General features: G+C 34.3%; 1 protein-coding gene and 1 pseudogene across 2 annotated transcripts; both read left to right on the top strand.

Moving 5' to 3' along the window:
- LOC116201834 lies at window positions 1-5,138 on the top strand (annotated as a pseudogene).
- Window positions 5,139-6,576: 1,438 nt separating this feature from the next.
- Window positions 6,577-8,682, top strand: LOC116201823 (UPF0481 protein At3g47200-like). 2 transcript variants are annotated; one of them, XM_031533251.1, is made up of 3 exons: window positions 6,577-6,704; window positions 7,025-7,844; window positions 7,948-8,682. In XM_031533251.1, the coding sequence occupies exons 2-3, from the start codon at window positions 7,099-7,101 to the stop codon at window positions 8,474-8,476; spliced, it is 1,275 nt and encodes a 424-aa protein (XP_031389111.1). In that variant the 5' UTR covers window positions 6,577-6,704; window positions 7,025-7,098; the 3' UTR covers window positions 8,477-8,682. The 2 variants fall into 2 exon arrangements, with proteins under 2 accessions (XP_031389111.1, XP_031389103.1); XM_031533243.1 differs by lacking the exon at window positions 6,577-6,704 and adding an exon at window positions 6,711-6,899.
- Window positions 8,683-22,394: the final 13,712 nt, after the last annotated feature.

Here is a 22,394-nt window from a genome sequence, read left to right as displayed (position 1 = left end):
AGGGCCGTTTTTGGACTATCTTTAGTCTTTCCTATCCTTCTCTCTCATGTCCGTTCGTTGACTCAACTGTTACTCTGCGTTGACTCACCCTCTACGTCAACTCCACTCTGAGTTGCCGTCGTCGCCCTCGCCATGAGCAGCTGCTCCTCCGCCAGAGGGCCGGTGGCGCCCTCCGATCACCTTCCTCGAGCACGTCCAACAAGCCGCTCTCAGCATCTTCGGCGCCTCGGGTTTCGACCCCAAGCGCTACGTCAACCTGTCCCTCAAATCCGACCTTCCGGCCGCGGAGCGCGCCTTCGACGAGCTTCGAGCCTCGGCCACCGCTCAGGACTTGGAGACCTTCATGCGGAGCTATTTCGAGGACGCGGGCGGCGACCTGGAGCACTACGAACCCCCGGATTACACGCCGGAGCCGGAGGGGTTCCTGCCGGCAGTGAAGAGCAGGGAGGTGAGGGAGTGGGCGCTGGAGGCGCACGCTCTCTGGAAGAGCCTGAGCAGGAAGATATCGGATGGAGTCAGGGCCCGCCCCGCCCGGAGTCCCACACGTTGATACCGGTCCCGAACCCTCTTGTGATTCCGGGGTCGAGGTTCCGCAAAGCGTATTACTGGGATTCTTATTGGGTGATTAGGCAAGTCCTATTTCATTTCTGCATTTCGTCGTGCTTGACTACTTGCGGGCTACCTGAGAATTTGTTGAATTGTGATCATTAATCTACCAGTGTCAGAGTTGTGGTTATGGTTGATTAGTGATGCAGGGGGCTGTTGGCGAGTAAAATGTATGAGACTGCGAAAGCTACTGTGAAGAATCTCATATATTTGGCAAATCGATATGGCTATGTCCTAAATGGTGCCAGGGCATACTACACTAATAGGAGGTAAAAAAAGTTTGGATTTTTCCTAAATAATTGTTTAGCTTGGAAGTGCAGTTGCTATCTATTCTTTTTTTTTTTTTCCCTTGTTAATCCTGCATAAGTGTTGAATGCATTCCATTTCCTTTTCTTTTACCTTTTCTAGTGATTCCTGTTTTGATTGGCGGTGCCTATCTATATTATGTACATAACCATACAACGGAGTGGTTCTGCTGATGGAAAAAGACCGTTTCAATGTTTCAACCATCATTTTGAATGTGATCTTGTACGTCCACTCATGACCCAACCACAATATGGACTACTAGAAAAATGGTTCAACAAATCTCTCTGGGCTATCTTTCATACTTTGCATTCATGCTGCTCTTTTGTTTCTGGTTATCGTTCTCAGTTTCTGAAGTGCAAATGCTGGGTCAGTGCACGGGTGTCAGCTAATTGTTCAATTTTCCATTGTCCAGCTAATTAGTAGCTGAACAACCCAATGATCATGTGACATCAACTTGTTTGATTTCAAAGTTAAATTTCAAAATTTTAATTTAACTTTAACTGAACACACTACACAACAAAACACACTCTTCCCAAGTCAAAAAGGTGGGCCCCACAGATTATAAAATATATAATCTCATTATAATCAATTATCTACACAATCAAAACAGGTGGGGTTCACAACCGCTAATTTTTATTTGTCTTTTTCCATAATCAAAATTACAGTTACAAATTCAAAACTTTTAACTCTGAAATCAAACGGATTGATTTGCATAGGTCTGGACAAATAAGTAATGATAACAACAAAACTTTATGTGTATCTGCAACATAACCCATGCGAAGTTTGCTGTGTAATATATGATGTGCACAGATGAGTAGCTTTAATGGTTAATTAAAACTGTGTTTTATGCAGACATGAGACAGTGCTAACTGTATGTGCATTTTTCATTATTCCATCCAACTTACTGTAAACCGTATCCAATTGACTGTGTGAAAAGTTCATCGGTCTTGAGTACCCTCTGATTATATCAGTTCTTTATAATTAAGCCTATTAGTCCTCCATAATAGCCCTAATCTTGAGGGTAACTTTTGCAACCAGCCTCCTCTATTGAGTGCAATGGTACGTGAAATTTACGATGCAACTCACGATTTGGAATTGGTTAAAATATCACTGCAAGCACTACTCAATGAATATGAGTTTTGGAATTCAGGTATCAAGTACAGAAATTGTCTGTTTCAGCAATTTTCATTTATGTAAATCCATGCAACATTGGTACAGAGCGCTTCTGGGTATCGTTACTTGATTGAATGGCTCATTTCCTTGGAGACCAACATTTAGTAGTGCATCTCTGTCATGTTAGGGAAACACAAGGTGACCATACAAGATGCTGAAGGTCGTATTCATACTTTAAGTCGATACTATGCAAAATGGGACAAACCTAGGCCCGAATCATCCACCACTGTATGTCCCCCACCCCACAAGAACTCAGATATGATCAAACTCTGAAGCAGATTTTCAAACATATATTTGGATGATGCAAATTTTCTCCAGGACAAGGAGTATGCGTCCAAGCTCTTGAGCGCTTCCGAAAAGGCGAATTTGTACTGGGAACTTGCTTCAGCTGCTGAATCTGGATGGGATTTCAGTGCGAGATGGATGAGGTAAGAGTTGAAGAGAGCTACTGCATCCAATAGTTTTTTCTTATTGCTGAGTTTGTGCATTTCCCCTGCCCAAAATTTGTTCTGAGAAGTATGACTAAGATGTCTTGTCGGAAGCTGCTACATCAATCTACAGTGAGAACTAGGATGTGAAATCAATTCATTAGGTGGTTAGATTAGATTACTGTACAGAGGTTTGATTAAGAAAAATGATGAATCTGGATGAAAACTGTCTTAGTTTTTTGAATTATGGTGATCCACTCACTTACTGAAATCTAGGGGGACCTCATAGTATTCAACGTGCACTCTGAATTTCTATCTTTTAATGAGGTGATGGTAATTATTGGACATCATATTTGAAGAGGAACCTGATACTGACCCACTTATCTAAAAGCATAAACCCCTCTGACTTCTTGCACATTTTTCATAAATTTGTTAGGAAAATTAAAATGGGAGATGATTTTTTTACCACTTAGCAAGCTTGAGCTCTACCTTAACAACAGTTTTTATTGACTGCACCAATTGTCTATGGCTTTCCTTCCAGAGTTATGAAGAACTCCTTGGCGTAGATATATTTTTCTTGGGGAGCAAGTAGAGGACTTGCTAATCCTACCTTTTGAATATTGTACTTGTACCAACGGCTCTTCCATATTGAACCTAATGCTTCCAATTGAATCATGTATTCTTGACAGGGATCCTCTAGATTTCACGACAATGGCAGCAACTTCAGTGCTACCTGTTGATTTAAATGCATTCATACTGGGGGTACCATTTTGAAGACCTTCCCTTGAGAGTCATTGGCTATCATGTGTGCGTGAACAGCTAAAAAATGACGGGGCATATCTGTTATTGTTGCAGATGGAACATGATATAGCTTTTTTTGCTGAAGTTAATGGAGATAAAAGTACTTTTGAGCGCTTTGTCATGGCTTCTCAAGCAAGAAAAGAAGCGATAACCTCAATATTTTGGAATGAGCAGAAGGGACAATGGCTTGACTACTGGCTTAATTGTAGCAACTCATGCTCGGTAGAATTTCGGCCAAAGTTGTATTAGTGTCTTTAACTTGTCATCGTGTATATTCCCCTGATTTATTTGCATATATACCTTCTGGAGCCTTACATATGGGACACATTAAACCAGAACCAGAATGTATATGCATCAAACTTCGTTCCTTTGTGGATTAACCCATTCTACTCAGGTATGTGTCATTCACGTGTTAACTATGGCGGTGTTCCGTGTTTCTATTCTTTTTTTTTTAATGAATATTCCGTGTTCCCATTCAAAATGTCACAGCAGTTGCAGTAAATAATTATTTTCTGAATTGTGATTCATCTGAATTGTGGAGCATTTGGAGGCGGCGGTGAATATGTTCCTCAAGTAGGATAAAATCTACCTTCAATTCGAATTACACTGCCACTTATGTTTCGGGTGCTGAATATGAGTTTATTTCTTTTCATGGGTCGCAGACTGGTTTTGGCTGGTCCAATGCAGTTGTATTGGCTTTCTTGGAGGAGTTCGGGTGGCCTCAGGACAGGAAAATAATAGACCGGGAGTGATCTGTGAGCTTCCTCGGCCACTGCTGGATGGAGGTTGAATATATATTCGTCTCAACTCTTCCAAGAAGCTCTAGAGTCAATTATCCGTGAGCTCCAACCTGTGTGAGTTCAAGGTTATGAATAATGAATATCTTTCTCCAACCTATACTTATTCAACATCATCAGATTGCTCAGATTCTGTACTATTGATGGCTAAATAATTGTACAAGATACCAGATGAGGGAGGAATGCGGCCATTGTCGGCCTTGCAAGGTGAAGATATTGGCTTCTGAAGCATTTGTCGAAGCCTCTTGGTCGGAGCATCTGGCTTGGCAGCCTTCCGACCTCTGGAAAAGGTTCAATCATGACCTGGTGATTTCCATCAGTTTCTTGCCCAGTTTATTCCATTGGGTGTTCATTGTATTTCACGCCACCGAGGACTGCAGAAGAAAGAATACAACTTCATGTTCATTTTGGCATGAGTGTTGAAAAAGCTTCACGTAAAGAAGTATCGACAACTTCCAGAAAAGTTTGCTGGCAATGTGACTGCGGATCGACATTCGGTATTCGTGCTCTCCAAATGTTTTGATTGAGATGTTTGAATATAAAATATTCTTCACTAGTGGCGAGAATTTAATTATTCCGATCATTTTCACCACTCTTCATAAAATTACTTGGCCCAAAAATTTAATTATTCCGATCACTTTCACCAGTCTTCATAAAATTTCTTGCACCGGATGCCAACTTGTTGGGTAAGTCCTCACCTGTTCTATTGTTTATCTGAGCAATTAAGGAAGAGATGGGTGCTGTCTTTCCTTATCTTATTTAATCAAATTAACAGGAATCTCTACTGCATGCACCGATACTTACGGTGTTTTAAACCCCTGATGGACGGTGATGGTAGCTCCAGGTACTCAACTCAACGGTTCAGTGGAAGCTTTCCCTGGAGAGACTGCAGTCGAAGAGTTCATCGGTGATTTCGTAGCAACACTATTACAAGGTCCCATTTGGTACGCGGGAGTGGAATGGAATGGAAATGAATGAATTTTATATAGGGAAATGTAACGGTGTTGAGTTGAAAAATGTTATTTTTTTAATAATCATTACAAAATAAAAGAATATAATTATAATATTAGATTCTTTTACCAAGATAGCATGCTATATACATCTTTAAATATATAAATTTAAAGAATATATATGATAGTTCAAAACATATAGCATGAAAGGAGGGAATGACTATTCTTTTTCTATCTTGAGGCAATGCTCATTTTATCAAAATGAATGAAAAATATGATAATACGAGGGAATATGCTTTCAAATTTACATAAAAGACAATAATAAGAAAATGAAGTGGAATCAAGCAATGAACATTATATTTCATTGCCGCGTACCAAACGGAACCTTAGAATGTGGCAAAAAAAATAAAAATAAAAGGGCAAATAAGAACCGTTGATCAAGCCCAGCTCATTTGGAAATGCAATGATGGAATGGTGACTAGGACATGATTGACTAGGAATTTCTTTGCATATTCCTACTTCATTATTGTTTTGCTCTTTTTCTATTGCTTGACTTTGAGTCAACAATAAAAGAACATAAAGATGAACCATGTTAGAGGAGAAAGTGCATGTTGTTGTCCCACCAACTCCAAATATAGGTATGTTCATATGAGCATACATAAACAAATGTTAGGTAAAATTATCGAGTTAGTGCTATATATGAGACGCATACCAAGCATTATCCCACAAAGTATCGAATCTAGAATCTCTTGATTATTAGGTGATAGTGTGCGCTATTGCAGTACACTCTTTTTTTATATATGTTTCCACTTCATATATATATATATATATATATATAAATCGGAAGCATTTCGGAAGTTCTTGTGTGCAAAGAGTACTCGATTTTCATACTCTGAAGTTTTTCTTTTATTTTTTTAAAAATGTGAATAAATTAATGTAAATATAGACATTACTTAATCATGAAGTAAGTAATAATAATAATATAAAATAAAATTATAATCCATATCCATATCAATATTTATATTTATATTTTCTATGTCTAAATCGGAAGCACTATAGAAGTTCCGCGGAAAGTACATTCGTTTTTTATACTCTCGAGTTTTTTTTCTATTTTTTTAATGTAAATAAAGACATTTACTTAACCATGAAATAAGTAGTAATAATAATATTATAAAATAATAATATAATATAATATAATATAATTGTTCTTAATTCATTGTTATAGGTCGATTTATAAAGCATTTAAATAGGGATTGTTCCTTATGGAACTTAAGTAAGCTAACAATATTATGGATCAAATACATCAATATAATGACATAATAAGGATATTGAATTGTAAAAATTTTCGAATGTTTTATAATTATTATGTTAAATTGAAGTAAAATTTAACTATAAAGCAAGTAATATATGTTTTCCATGTATATTTACTGTGCATGATTTTACTGGTTAGTTTTCCGTGTATTGCACGGACAACTGTACTAGTGTATATATATATATACATATGGGGGACCATTGGGGGGATCTGTTTGTCTCTTTTGTTCCCTTCATCTTCATCTTCTTCTTCATCTTCTTCTTCTTCTTCTTCTTTTCAAACCAATATATGATTGTGAGGTAGTGAACGGCGTACGTTTCCTTTTAAATTTGTAAGTGCATCTCTGCTCTATATATGCTCGGGATATGCCCTCTCCATCGCCATAGGCTAGTTCACGACAATACAGATTTTCAAAGATCTAAAATTGAAAGCTTTGCTTTTGTTGGAACAATCCTTCTTTGTGATTTTAGAACTAGTCAGGCGATTCTCCTTCTCCTTCAATTTGTTCGCGAGTTAGCTTGCATAAGTAAGAAGTAGTATCATATATAGAACACATTTGCACCTTCTACCAATATATCATGGATTTTTTGTATATAAGCATAATTATTGTTTTGTGGATTTTCTTAAATGTCATGAGCTTTGTTTGCGCAGTCCCAATTACTGCAGCATATGCACGAGTTCCCGACTTAATCCTATTACAAATTGACTCTGCTCGTCATCATCTAATGGACTGCGGGCAAGTTGAAGGGAAAACCGTCGATGATGTTAACTGTGAAGCAATACAGAAACTTCAGGAGAAATTGGTGATGAAACCTCCATGGCCGTCCAATTGTTGCATATTCAGAGTTCCAAGCACAATCCGGAGGCATAATGAATATGCCTACGAACCACAATTGGCCTCGATAGGTCCGTACCATCATGGTCGCGAAAGATTCCAACCGATGGAAAAGTTCAAACGCTGGTACTTGGGATGTCTCCTTGACCGAGCCTCGACCCGCGAGTCAAGGCTGGAGTGCCTCTTCAAAGTAATTGGAATTAACGTGCAGCACTGCCTCGATTGTTATGCGGAGAAAGATGTTATCAGTGCTGATGAGTTTGTCGAGATGATGATATTAGATGGGTGTTTCGTCCTAGAGCTTTTCCGGAAGAAAGCGGGAATTGTCCCTCACCACCCCGATGACCCGATATTTAAAACATCTTACATGAGGAAGATACTTTTGAGTGATCTGCTCTTGCTCGAAAATCAGCTTCCGTGGTACGTCCTTGAGTCGATATTCTACCTCACTGCTTCACACAGGGAAAGGGCTGAGATTTCTCTTGCGGTGTTGGTCCTGATTTTCTTCGACTTTAACACCATCAGAAGTGGAGCGATCAATCCCAACATAATCCCTGTGAACAAGCACTTGCTCGATCTACAGCGCAATAACTTGCTCTCTTCTTATATGAGCGTGGACCCTGAACAGACAGCCTGGTACTAATCTAAAACCCGAACATTATAATGCTAATCTAAAGCTTAAAGCTTATGGATGAAGCTTATGGTAACTAGTTTTCCTTTTACTATTCTATTTTCACAGGTACCCTATTCCCTGCGTGACAAAGCTTCTCCAAGCGGGAGTTCGGTTTGAGAGCGGCGAGTCGAGCGAGATGATGGACGTCCGATTCGAAAATGGTGTTATGAGGATCCCTCCAATAATGATCCTTGACAATGCCGAGTCCCTGATCAGGAACCTGATTGCGTATGAGCAGTGCGATGCCACCTGTAGGGACAAGATCACGTCCTATGCCATCCTCCTAAACAACCTCATCGAGTCGGGAAGGGACCTCGACTACCTGTGCCAGAAAGGAATCGTGACTTGCTACCTGAGCTGCGAGGAGATCTGCAGCTTCTTCAGGAGGCTCTATAGCGACGCTGATGTGGTGTACTACACTTATGCGAAGCTTTCTCAGGATGTCAACCTCTATTGTAGGGCCCGGTGGCCTAAATGGCGGGCTACATTGCTGAGGGATTATTTTAACAACCCGTGGTCAATCTTATCGTTTGTCGCTGCCATTCTCTTCCTGTTCCTTAACCTCCTACAGGCTCTGTACTCTGTTCTCTCCTAGAGGACAGCAGCTTAATTAATTGCTGTAAGCTGTTGATAGCTTCTTAGTCGGAGTCCGATTTGGTGAAAGCAAGATCACTATGTGTGACCAAGCTTGTCCTTCTGTACATATAGCATCTATTCAGCATGTACATACATCTTTGAAGCACAATGTATCTTAATTTTATCATAACATTGTTATCTATAATGCAAGTGTGACATTGCTTACGTCCCAAGTGTTCACCAACAAAGGCGTTTTGGCTCGCATAAGTTTTAGGTGTTATTCATGCTCGGTATTCTTGGAGCTGCTATAACTAGCTTGCTCGATGAGAAAGGTAGCCTGGGTAGTTGAGTTCCATCCTCTTTGATGCTGCTTAACGGAACTAGCAACTAAAGAACATTTGAATGCTGCTTGTCATTTGCTCTGCTAACTATAACAATGAGTTGATTGGATATGCAGATATAATCTTGAATCCTGATGTTTTGGTATCCTAAAGCAAGCGAGCTGTTGATCTTAGATGCACTTACTCATTCTTTGAAGATGCTATATCGAGGTCAGAATTGGATACAGACTAGTCCATCACATTTGATACGAAACTACGGAGAAGGAATGGAATGGAATCAGTGATCAAACCAAAATACCTCAGCGGCCAAGGTGTTTAACTGAAAGCAAATTAATGATTTTTCTTGGGCTTTACGATGGGCTTGGACCTCTACTTGGGCTGCCCAAACGGAACTGCCTGGTAACATATAAATGGCAAAATCGCCTAATTGATGCGTATAATCATTTGAGATCGGCCAACTGATCTTCCCGTATGATATTCTTGAAGATACATAAAGGGATATTAACGAATATAAAGGACGATGGGGAAATTCAGTTATAAGTGCATATTTATGGAAAGATGTGAGTTACACAGGAATTTCAGATGGAATGAATAAATGAGAAACCTACTTATGAGACGTTTCAATCATGCATGTATTTGTTTTCGAAATAAAATGAGAAAGCTGCTATTATTCGGTGCCTAGCACATGATCAGGAACTGATTAGAGCAGGCAACTAACATGCACAGTCATTAATGTAATCTGACAACTAAACAAAATCCAAATATATGGAAGTGATACTATGGGTCTAGTACATTTTAACGACTAATAAATGAGCATGCGTAATCCCACAATGAGTATCGAATCTGAAACCTTTTAGTTATCAGACGAAAGCATGCGACACTATACTATACTCTTTGGATGGTATGCTTTGTCTCCCTCTCCATAGGAAAGACCCACTTACCAGAATCAGAAAGTTGGAATCAGAGTTAGGCTCTACCGATTAATGGGAAGATCTCATTCTTAAAAGTTATGACACATCTGGTCCACATCATCTTCAGTTCCCCAGGAACAACATGACATTTTACCTTTATAGAGGAAAACCGTGAGCCAAATGTAATTCTATGTACCTCACACCAAACCCCTCGCGCCGGGAACGCTTTATCAGTAAAGTGAAGAAGATAATCGTATATGGTTTCATAGCCTTTTCGGGAGCTAGAACATGTGCTTTAAAAATTCTTTGTAAAATTCTAGGGTAATATTTTGTCTATTTCTCCATTGTTGATGGTGATGCAGCCGGCAGTCATGTCAAAATCTAAATTTATGAATTTTCATCCGTTTGAGGGACCAAATTTTTACGAGCTCTCCTTTTCTCCTTCTGTAATAGGGCGATTCATCTGCAAATGTCCTTTTAACACTTTGACAAGTCAATTATATCACTCAGAAAAAGAGAATTGATTAGAGAAGGATATGGGTTGGTTTCCGTGATTTGCGAACACATTATAAGATAATCAACACAGTTAGTAATAAGCTCTAAGAATCAGCATCGATCTCTCAAACCAAACATTCCCGCTTATGCTTATTAGGGTACACAGGGATTAACTGCCCACTCATCGGAGTGCTACAAAAACAAGATTATCGTAAAAACGTTCTTGAACTCTTGTGCTTGGGGTCCCCAATGCTATATTTGTTCGATAGGACAGTCTGCGGTATTCAAGTGAACATGAACTCATGAAGGTTTAGGATAACCACACAGAGATATATACGAAGCATATTGCCAATATTGGCAACTATGTTCACTCAAAGATTACCAATTTGCTCAAGTCCAATTCAAAACAAATCTCCATAATCATAAAAAAAAAAACAAAAAAACAAAAGCAAGTAACAGAAAAACAAAAACAAAAAAAAAAGAAAGAAAATTATAAAATAGTCCTTTTCCTCTTGTTGCCTATCACATGGCACGCGCAATTTGTTTTATGTTGGGACATATCTCGTTTGACCTAATCGTGAAAAGTAACATTAACAAACGATAGGAAAGGGGGAGGAGAAGAATGAAAGAGCAAAGCATGCTTTTAGAGCTACTGGTCTCCCCGAACAAATTCCACATATGTCACAAATCCACCAAACCTCCTTGGATGTTTGGCAGCATCAGGAGATAAGACACATTTATCATATATAGAAATAATTAGACTATGTGTGGCTGTTCGATAATAACCACATAAAATATATGTTTGCTAAAAAGTTAGTTGTTTCAAGTAGTTCGGTACTTATTCTCCTTATAAATAAGGTTATGGATTAGGTCTTATGAATGAATAAAATCTACACTGTAAAAGTTTACATCTTAATGAACAGACCCAGCTCGAATGAATTTAGTTGGGGCTCATTGGACTTTCCGATGTCAGAACGCACACCCAATATATATGCATATATATATATATGTGTGTGTGTGTTTGCCCAAAATTGTCTGTTCACTTGCTTCCATGATACGCCTCTAGATTAATATATGATGTAATTAAGAGAGGCAGCATGTCATCATTGTATATTTTATGTCAATTTGCTATAATCACATGGAATTATGTTATAATATATATGGGGTTAAGTCCGACTGCTAGCATTATATTATACCATGCAATGTTACACGCGCTTCGTTGCGGGTGCAAAAAATACATCAATGTTCCTATTACAAACCACAATTAAAATATAATAGGCTTTAAATGACTCCGTTAATTTTAAATGGATGAATTTTACTTGTAATACATGGATTTGAAATTCATTCAGACCATCTCAAGGCCATGACCAATTAGTCAAAAGTCAATTAAGGATTAGTCTTAGTCAATAAGCTCATATTACCTTGCATTTTACTTAAAAAAAAAAAAGGCTAGGATGCTCTTAGCATTGCAAATGAATAGAGGCTACTTACATTGGTGATTGATTGACGCAAATAAAGAAATTACGGAAAACAATGATAAAATTTAAAATATATAAATACATAAATAATTACTGCTCTCACTAACTTTAAGTGGAAGAAAGTTATTTTCAGTGCAAGAATTCAAATTCATTAAGTGGTCATAATAAAGTTAACGTCTAAGCAAAAATTAATATCAGTCAACGGGCTATCATATCCATGCGTTTTATTAAAAATAAAATTAGGACACTTCTAATGCCACAATACATAAAAGAAAGCCATTTAAATTGGTGATAAATTGAAATAGATATTTTATATGTGATAAATTATTAAAATGTATTGAAATTTAATATAAATAACAAATAAATAGAATACATTGTCTCGGTTTTAAGTGCACGAATTTTACTTATAGCACAACAGCTCAAAATTCATTAAGTGGTCATAGCCAAGTAAAAGCTTAAGTAGGGATTAGTATCAAGCAATTGATTGGAGTAATATTTCATTCAACCAAAAATAAGATAAAATGAAGACATTTTGACATTACAAATAAAAAGAATTTACTTAAATTTGTAAAAAATTAGAATAAACTCTTATTTTTTAATAAAGAAATATAAAAAAACTTAAAATTTTAAAAATAAAGTGATAATTTTAAATAAAAGAAATTTAAAAAAGAAAAAAGAAAATGGTTCAAGTGGGATAAATGACCCAACTCACCATCACAGTTCAAATTGGGACCTATACTTAGTCAATAGGACAGCATATCTGGGCATTTCATCAAAAATAAAATTAGGACATTTTCGATGCCACAACACATAATGTCATTTAAATTAGTGACAAATTAAAATAAATGTTTTATACGTAAGAAATTATTAAAAATTATTAATATTTATATAAATAATAAATAAATAAATTGTCCTGGTAATTTTAAGTGCGCGAATTTTACTTACGGCACAATAGCTCGAAATTCATTAAGTTTGGTCATTGTCAAGTTAAAGCCAAAATAAGGATTAGCCTCAAGCAACTAATTGGCTTAACATTGTGTTTCACCAAAAATAAGATAAAATGAAAACATTTGTGATGGTATAAATAAAAAGAGTTTATCTAAATTCGTAAAAAGTTAGAATAAACTTTTATTTTTAAATAAAAAAATTTAAAAAATAAAGTGGTATTTTTAAATATAAAAGTTTTAAAAAATTAAATAAAATTTAAAAAAAAGGTGCGAGTGGGACAAATGACCCCACCCGCCATGACAATTCACCTGTAAGGTCACATCACATTTCAAGTTGGATTTAACCTCTATGAATTTAGTATAACGATTAAAGATGCAATCATATATCCATCCGATCATGAATTCGACACTTTTTAGCATTATCAAAGCGTTTTTTGCGTGATTATCCGCTTTATGAGCTGCCGTTGATTCATAGAGACTCGGGAATTCGTTGGCGAAGACCGGACACGCCGGGTGAGGAAAAAAAAAGTGCAAATTGGACCTTTATTCATTCTCTTTATATAATATAATGCTTTGATTAGAGTCTCTATACTCATGCATTGGTTTTGCATTTCCATTAACTGAGAGATTTGATATATGTGTAATTGAATCTTAAAACAAATATTTACATCTGACTACTCATTAGTTATCCCGAACAAAAAAATCTTACTCAATGCTGAGAAGCGTACGTAATGTTTAAAGCATATACGGTAGCATATGCGCCCATATACATCAGGAGTGCGCCCATATAAATCAGGAGTTACGGTATGATAGGATACTGTTACACGGGCCCTCGTACACTTGAGGGGCCATTTCATTTCGAACACATGCCCCGGGCATATATTTCTAAGTTGTCTCGTAGCTCAATTATATAATCCAATGTACGGATGAGTTTGACAGGCTGGGAACGATTAACCCAATTAAAAAACAACTACTGGCAGAAGAAAATGTAGGACTTGATAGTGTACAATATACGTATAAATAACGCGTCAACTTCCCCAACCCCTCGATACGTTAATCCCTAAGAGTAAGAGACTCCAAAGATTTAAAGTCATTCAATGATCCGAGTACGTTCTAATGATACATAGCTTTAACAAAAGTACACGTGCTTATAGCATCACATGATTGATACGGTCTCCTATGTCACCCCCAACAGAAACGTGTACGGTTCATGCTTGAACCCGAGAATGTGCATCATTTGGTTTATTATAATGGCGCAGCTGCGACGATATGTCGCTTTTAGGTTTCTCGATAAATTATATGACTGATCCCAAACCTTGCCAAGAAGGTTTACAGCTGCGGTACATATATATACTTGCTAACGATATCGTATTATTTCTTCTCCTTTGATTTCTGTGGTTCCACATAGCTAACCACTAATTAATTTTGCTCGTATATTGATCTCCATATATATTTGATGATGGAAAACTATACTGACGAGATTAAACTGCTTCGTTTTGTACTTTTACTTTTTGAATTCTCAGGTCTCAGCCACTAGTTTCTTATCCGATATGATATTAATATAAATCTGAGAGAACATGATGTTATGTTTAATCTTTTGAAAAAAAAACACTTATAAAAAAAACTTTTGAAAAAAAATTTGATTGAAATATGAGGTGATTGTTCAGTCCTTAATTATGCTTTATGCATGTGGATATATATACACGCACATATATATATTTCATTTAATTTGACATGATATTACGCGACCCGCTTTCTTATGTGATTCATTTTTTTTTTCGGTAGTTTATGTGATTCAATTTAGTCCTGTTTACCAGTGACATGATTTTGCTGAAAAATGGAAGAGAAAATGAAATAAATTTGACAATTGCAAGGGTTATGGTAATGGTCAATGATTTGAGTTGATCGATGTATGTATATAGATATAGCGACAGAAGAAAAGGGAAGAAGGACAGGTAAACGAGTTGAGAACGTTCGATGGGCGCGAGCTTACCGATCCTTCAGCCAAAGGATAAAACCATATATATATATACTAAAATAATTTAATTATATTAATGAAGACAATATAGATTATGTACGCAAACCAATAAGATATAATATTTGAGTGATTAAAAGTAAAATTAATAAATTACAAATACATGGCTTAACGGTAAATCGAGCTCCTATTAGACTGAATTTACTTGCAGTATAAACTGGCTCAACGTAATTTATGATAAATTGATTTTCAACACATTAGTGCACGTGTTACAAATATGTTACATAATAGTGTTTAAAAAAATTATTTTTTTATTGAGTCCTATGACACAATACTATATAACTAATTACTGTTACACACATAATTTTCTCTGGGTCAAGGTGATGTCCCAATATATAGGTGTAATCTCCGCCACCCATGATCTAATTGGGAAAAAATAATCAATAAACTGGACACGAAACAATAAGTTTATCTCTGTACTCTAGCATTTAAAATTATCCATCCCTTATTGAGGGCATCTAATCGAGAAGTTGGCTGTCCCATATTAGATCTCTCCACATTTGTCAGGAAATTCACAACAATTTTCAATAACGTAAAGCCCTCTACCCAACGTAGAGTTTTAGGATATCTAGATTCGATTTTCATTTAGTACGATTTTTATTGATTTATATATATATATATATATATATCAACCAATGAAGGTTGATTTAAGTGGTTTTATATTTGTTCTCCTTAAAGTCTCAGATTTGATTATCGTGAATGAGGAAAATTCATTATGGGAGAGTTTTACCCCTAATTAGTAGACCAATCCGACTCGAACTAGATTAGTGAGAAATCAATTGAACTTCCAAATATCAGAGTGTTGACCGAAAATATACACACATATATGTATATAGGACGCTTCGGTTTCTAGTCTTTTTTGTTCTCATCACGTTCCCTCATGCCAATGTTCAGTTATTCTTCTGAACTAGCTAGCTAGCTAGGAATAACTAGATCGGACGCATTCGCTAGACAATTAAAAAAATGATAAAGAGAATATAATAAAATAATACTAATTTGACAATAAAGTAATACTGATTTTGCATAACAAATAGTAATATTAAATGATAAATTATAAAAATAAATGAAATTAATAACATAACTTAAGGGAGGAATGGCGCTAGTCGAAGAGAAAAGGAGGAGAAGGAGAAGAGAGGGAGAAAAATATGGCGAGTGGAGTAGTTGTTTGATCATAATTATCATCATGCCCTAAATTTGAAGGTGGTTAGTTAATAAATTTGTAATATTAGGGGTAAAAATAAAAACTAAAAGTGAGACGAAATGAGATTTTCGGCCTTTCCAATAATAGAGATATCGAATATTGTTTCAATTGAACATACATGTTAGATAAACAATGAGTAATAAATTCGTCTATCACCTAATTACCCAAAAAAAATCATCTGTTTACACAAGTAAATTAGCATTTATATCGTTTCCAATTTATCTACCTATATTATTATAAAGGGAGATTCCTTTGGTGCAAGTTTTTTAGTTGAATCCTTTTAGTGTAAGTTTTATTGATGACGAATTCTGTTGATATAACTTTTACCTTCTAAAAATACTCATATCATTAGAATGAGATTATATATTGGTAAAATCATATAAATAACTATCCATTACATTATACTTTCACATTCTTCTCCTCTCTTGCTAATTTCATTGTTTCTCTCTTCACATTTTCCTTTTCCTCTCCCGGCTGTAGTTTCTTTCTTTCATTATTAAGTTTTTTTATTTATTAAAGTAAAAATAATATCCTAATCTTTATACAGTATCCATATTTTGAAAAATTATATAATATAAGACATGATTAATAGAATAAAGATTAAAGGGCCCCTCATATAGTGGTTACTACTCTTATCTATTGCCATTATAAAAAGAGAAAACTTCTTTGGTATAACCATTAGTTTCTCAAAAAAATCCTTGATGAAATACTAATTATTAATAACAATTATTCAGGTAGACTTATAATGATCAATGTGCATTAAAAATCACCCTTGATTCTCTCCATCACTCCCATTCTCTCCTCTATCCATATTTCGCTCTCTCTCTTCCTATATATGAATGCCGCTCTCTCTGTTTTTTTTTCCCCTTTTAATTTTATAATTTTTACCACAATATATCTTATTAACTTTTATCAAAGAAATCGATAGACTCGAAAATCTCTCAAGTATGAACTATTGGACCCCATTTGGAGTAAATTTTATTTTTAAATATATATTTTATCTTATCTGAATATATTGTAAATGTTCATGAGTACGTGTCTAGCAACTCAGTCACGAATTCTAGAAAAAGAAAAAAACATATTTATTTGAATATGTTTAATAATCGTGGATGGCAGCAACAAATCAATAGTGTGTCTTCATGTAAATATCAGACAATAACAATATTCTCAATACCAGTTATATAATTTTTAGTCCGCTATAACTATAAAATATATATCATGGTTTATACTATTAATGATGAATATGTCATTAATGATTATGTAGGTCTATCTATATCAAATAATGTGTATAATAAATACTCATACAAATTAATTGTCTACCCAGAAACCATATTTGAACTCGTGACATGAGGATTTTAACGGCCTGTTTGGTTTCAAGATTTTATTTTAGAATCGCAATTCTAACTTAACTCTACCAATTACAAAATAAAATAACTCATACAAAGTCAAAGAGTGAGCCCCATTTATACCACTTTTTTCCACAACAAAACAACATAATTTATACAAAGTCAAAGGGTGAGCCCCATTTATTCCATTCAAAATCAAAATCAAAATCTGATTTTAAAATCCTACTATGAAACCAAACGCAACCTAATTCTCTGCTCTACCAGCTGAGTATTTGACCATTACTTAGGCATCATCATAATCTATATATATAAGTGAAATTGACTCTAAAAGCAATTAATTGGGTTATATTTAATAGGGTTAGAATTGTCAATTTGCTTCATTGATAAATAATTTTTATAAAATTTTCTAATGTTATAAAATTATCGAAAAATTCAAAATAGTTTATATTTTTCTATTACTTTAACCACTATATTTGATATAATAGACGTCAAAGATACGATACGATATATAATTTTTAAATTACTTATATTGTTACAAACTTATATTATTAATTATTGTATCCATATATCCACACTCTGTATATAGTAAACTATTTAATGTATACAAGAGCAAACTAATTTCAACTAATGTAATTTAGAAAATCATTGGTAAGTGATAATAAATGTAGAGATCGATTCTACATAGAATATTATATTTATATATATAGCTAAAAATTGGTTAATATAAATGACAATGCATAATCTCATAAATATAAATTTTTTAATTAATATTGTTCAAATTATTAACAGAATAAGTAATTGACTAAATGACTTAAAAGAAATAAATAATTAACTAAATGACTTAAAGAAAATTTTCTTTTCAAAGATCTAAACAAATTATATAATTTGTCGTAACAATAGGGTGCAATGTAATAGATAGTACACTAAAAGAAATAAATAATTATTAATAATTTAATTTTAAAAGAAAAAATATTATTGAAAGTAAACTAATTTAATTACACTAAGCTCATTTGAAAATAAAATTGTTAATTTCATGAAATTATGATTCATAAAAATAAAAGTATACAACTAATATTTGGAAATTAAAAGCCCACAAAACAATATTTTCAGAGCAAAAATAAAATTAAAAATTAGTAATGTGTAAACGGATTATCCATGATAAGTCCTTACAATATATTAAGGATTAAATAGATATATAATTCATACTGGATTAAACAATTAGTTGCAATATTATTATTGGATTATTTATATTATTTCTAATGTTATTGAAAATTATTGTTTAAACTTCAAATAATCATTGTTTTTATTAATAAAAAATATTTTGTTAAAATGAAGTAATTCCCAGAAAAATGATAATAGCTATGTAATAATGAAATTATGCAACGCACATGATAGAAGACTACTTTTACTAGATAAATTGGTTCTATGTCAATTAAAAACACGAAAAAGGTATTGAAAGTCTTCTCTAGACCCCATTCTTTCTTGTATTTTCATAAAAGAAAAAGACTTTGTAAGTTAATTTTTGGACAATCCCTCTTTTGTAGAAGTAGTTCTTCCTTGTAAAGAGCACATTTCGATACTAAAGGTGCATTGACCACACGGGAAACGTATCCAACAAATTTACTATTGCTCCTATTGCCCAAAATTGAAAAATTACTATTGTTCCTAGTTCTTATTAAGGGGTGTTTGGATCGGTGTAATTTAGGGGGAATTCGAGATTCCCCTAGATTACACCCGATTTTCCAGCGTTTGGCAAGAAACTCGGGTTCGAGAATCTCAATTTAAGATTCCCGGGCCTTATGAGGTTCTACCATCTTTCTTATAGATATATATAAATATATTATATTATATTATATTATATAAATATTTTTTTTGTGTGCATTCGGGTATCCGAAAGTCCAATTGGGCTCTAACTAATTTAGTCGAGCTGAGTCAGTCCACTAAGAGATAAATTTCTCTCAACGTGAATTTTCTCTATTCATAAGACTCGAATTCAAGACCTTGCTCAAGAGGAATAGGCGCCGAACCCCTTGAACCAACCTATGTTGGTTATATAAATATTTAATATGAATACTTATACAAATATTTTTAATATAAACATATAAAAAAATATTTTTATATAAATATATTTAAAATAAAAAATTAATAATATAAAAATAAACTTTTGACATAATAACCATACAAATAAAGGATATATTTGTAAAATTATTTTACTTTCCCATCAATTTATTTAATATACCAAAATCTCACATTATCTTATACTTTTCCAAATACATAATAACTTACTAAGTACAGCAATATTATATTTCTTGTAACCTAACATTTCCGGGCTTACTTTTCCTGCAATCTAACATTCCCTATAATATAACAATCCCCGAAACAAATGGCTAGTCCATGTGATTCTTTATCATTTTTTGGCCACCTTAATAAACGGGTTACGGTTTTACATATCGCATTTTCGTAACCACCTAATATGTTCATGCGAATGATATATTTGAAACATTGTAAATAATTACATGACGGGATAATGGTCAATGCTTGCTTTGGAGCATACCGGCCGACTCAAATAAAGTCTCGTTATAGATAATAATCACGTGTCATGGCAAAAAATTGAGCTTGCAGAAGATACTGGAAATCTCTACTATTGACATGTCAATATAGTCTGGGCACTTAATTTTGAAAGTCCAAAGTCAATGGACGTCATGACCACTAGGGGAAAATATGATCCCCGGAATGTCAATTTCATCTCGAGGATTCATTTTTTCGATCCTCTGATACTCATTTGATTATAAGAGTACTTATCTGGTATTTAAAAAGTTAAAACCCATGTGGAAAAAAAAATCCATGTGAAAATATTGAACCGACATACATATTTCAAATATTATTAGGAGCAAAGTTACATATGTATTACGCTGTGGAATTTTTCTGTACTCTAATTTAACTTCTCAACCCTTTATCCCTTATTACAGCGTTAAGCCTCCTCTCTAGAAAAGCAAAGCGGTGGAAAGATATCTATTTATTTCTAAGCTGTGCCTCTTCTTATTTGAAAATTCAATTGGAACTCGATTAATTCAGGTTCGAGTCAGGTCGGCTCACTAAAAAGTGAAACTTCTCTAATTGTGATTTTTTTTCATTTATAAAACTCGAAACATATGACCTTCTTTAAGGATAAGAGAGAACCAACCTAACAATCCGAGATGGTTAAAAAAAAAAAGTTGGAACACTATAGGTACATAGATATATGTTAGGGAAAATTATAAACTATAGCATAACATTTTACTTTTGTGTCAATTTTATCATAACTTTTAAAAATTACACTATATAGCTCATTGTTTAGGGTGTAGTTTCAATTATAGCATGGCGTTAAATTTTTCGTGAAAATTAAATGAAAGGCTTATGTGTGACACACGTGGATGAATAATGAATCCAGACTCTTACCACGTACAGAATAACTCATATTTCGATCCGGCCGGTGCCCTTTTATCCACCCGTCTCATTTACCATCAATATCTGAATCTCATTCCAGCTTATTCACATACGGAATCGCTCTTTCTCGATAGAATGGAAAAATATCACATATTAAACTTATTACAGTTCATATAGTGAACAATGGATGAAAATTTATTAGAAAAAAGTTGAAGCTCATAACTATCAAATGAAATGCAAAACTCAATTCGTTTTCTTCTATGGAAATAAAAGATGAAGAAGTGTGAAGAGAGATACTAACAAGCACGTGGATGAAGAGGGGGAAGAAAAGGCAAAATGCTCAACTGAAGAGAAATTTGAGACTATAGTGATGCGAGAGATGTGTGAAGAGGCGGGAACGGGATTTGGATATTGATGATGAGAGAGTCAGGTGGGAAAGACGGCACTGAGCATGTTGAAATATGAGTTATTTCGCATGTTGCAAGAGTTTATGTCCACTATTCATCTACGGGTGTGCCACATCAACCTTTCCGTTTAATTTTTATAAAAAATTTGACGTCATACCATAATTGACACCATATCCTAAATGATGTGCTATATAGTGTAATTTTAAAATGTTATGATAAAATTGACACTGAAGCAAAATGTTGTGCTATAATTGACATTACGCCCTAAACGATGTTCTATATAATATAATTCTAAAAGATTGTGATACAATTGACACAAAAGTAGAAAGTTGTGCCATGACATATATTTTTTTATTAATGTATTAACCACATGTTGATCAAGGTTCCGGTGCAATAATCAGGTTGACCAAGTCCTCATGAAAAATAACAATGATCAGCCCTGATAAATAATATATATGTATAGGAGTGATATATGCGCCATGCATATTAGATTTAAATGCTATTTTTCAGCGAAGAAAACTTATATATAACAGGTATATTACATGATAATATTACCGGTCAATAACGATTCTTTAATATTTATTATTATCAGTCAATAACGATTCTTTAATATTTATTGGTTTTCAGAAATATAACCAAAAAAAATCACTGTTGATAAAAATAAATTTTTTATGTGTATAATGACACAGTAGCGTGTGATATATCCGTTTACACACAACACATCCTCTTACTGGTGACTTAGAAGGGTAAAAACATGGTAAAAGGATAAATTTTTAGGAAATTGGGATCAAAATATATTTCCATAATACTCATTCATTTTGAATGAGTAAAAAACTAATCAAAATATTTGTAAGGAAAATCTGTGGATCTATTGTAGGGCTAATTTTTTACTTTTAGACATCTTAATTTAGTGTTATACATTCAAGTGGATGAGTAATACTTACTCAATAAAGTTGGACGTGTATATGCTATTCAGGGAAAAAAAAAGCTACATATATATATATATATATATATGTATGCGTGGGTCGTCTTACTTGGGTTATGATCTCCAATGATACAAATAATTGCAGCATGCGGTACGACCGATAAACTACGTTATTAATAGGCATAGAATTTATCTGCATATTAGAAATCCGAAAATTTATTAGGCATTTCGTACATGGTTAGAGTTAGTCGACGCTCAATCAAGCGAAAATTTATAACACACGATAGACTTATTATTAAAAATATATATCCCGTATTCCGAGAAAAAGACAAATTAAGGTGGAGAGAGAGAAGGTCCAGAAGAAATCCCATTTTCATGGCGTATGGGGGGTGTGTGTGTGTATATATAGAGGAAGTGAAGATATA

The sequence above is a fragment of the Punica granatum genome, chromosome 1, assembly GCF_007655135.1.
Source record: "Punica granatum isolate Tunisia-2019 chromosome 1, ASM765513v2, whole genome shotgun sequence".
Classification (NCBI taxonomy): Eukaryota; Viridiplantae; Streptophyta; class Magnoliopsida; order Myrtales; family Lythraceae; genus Punica; species Punica granatum.
The sequence above is the reverse complement of the archived record's forward strand: the minus strand, read 5'-3'. Positions and strand labels throughout refer to the sequence as shown.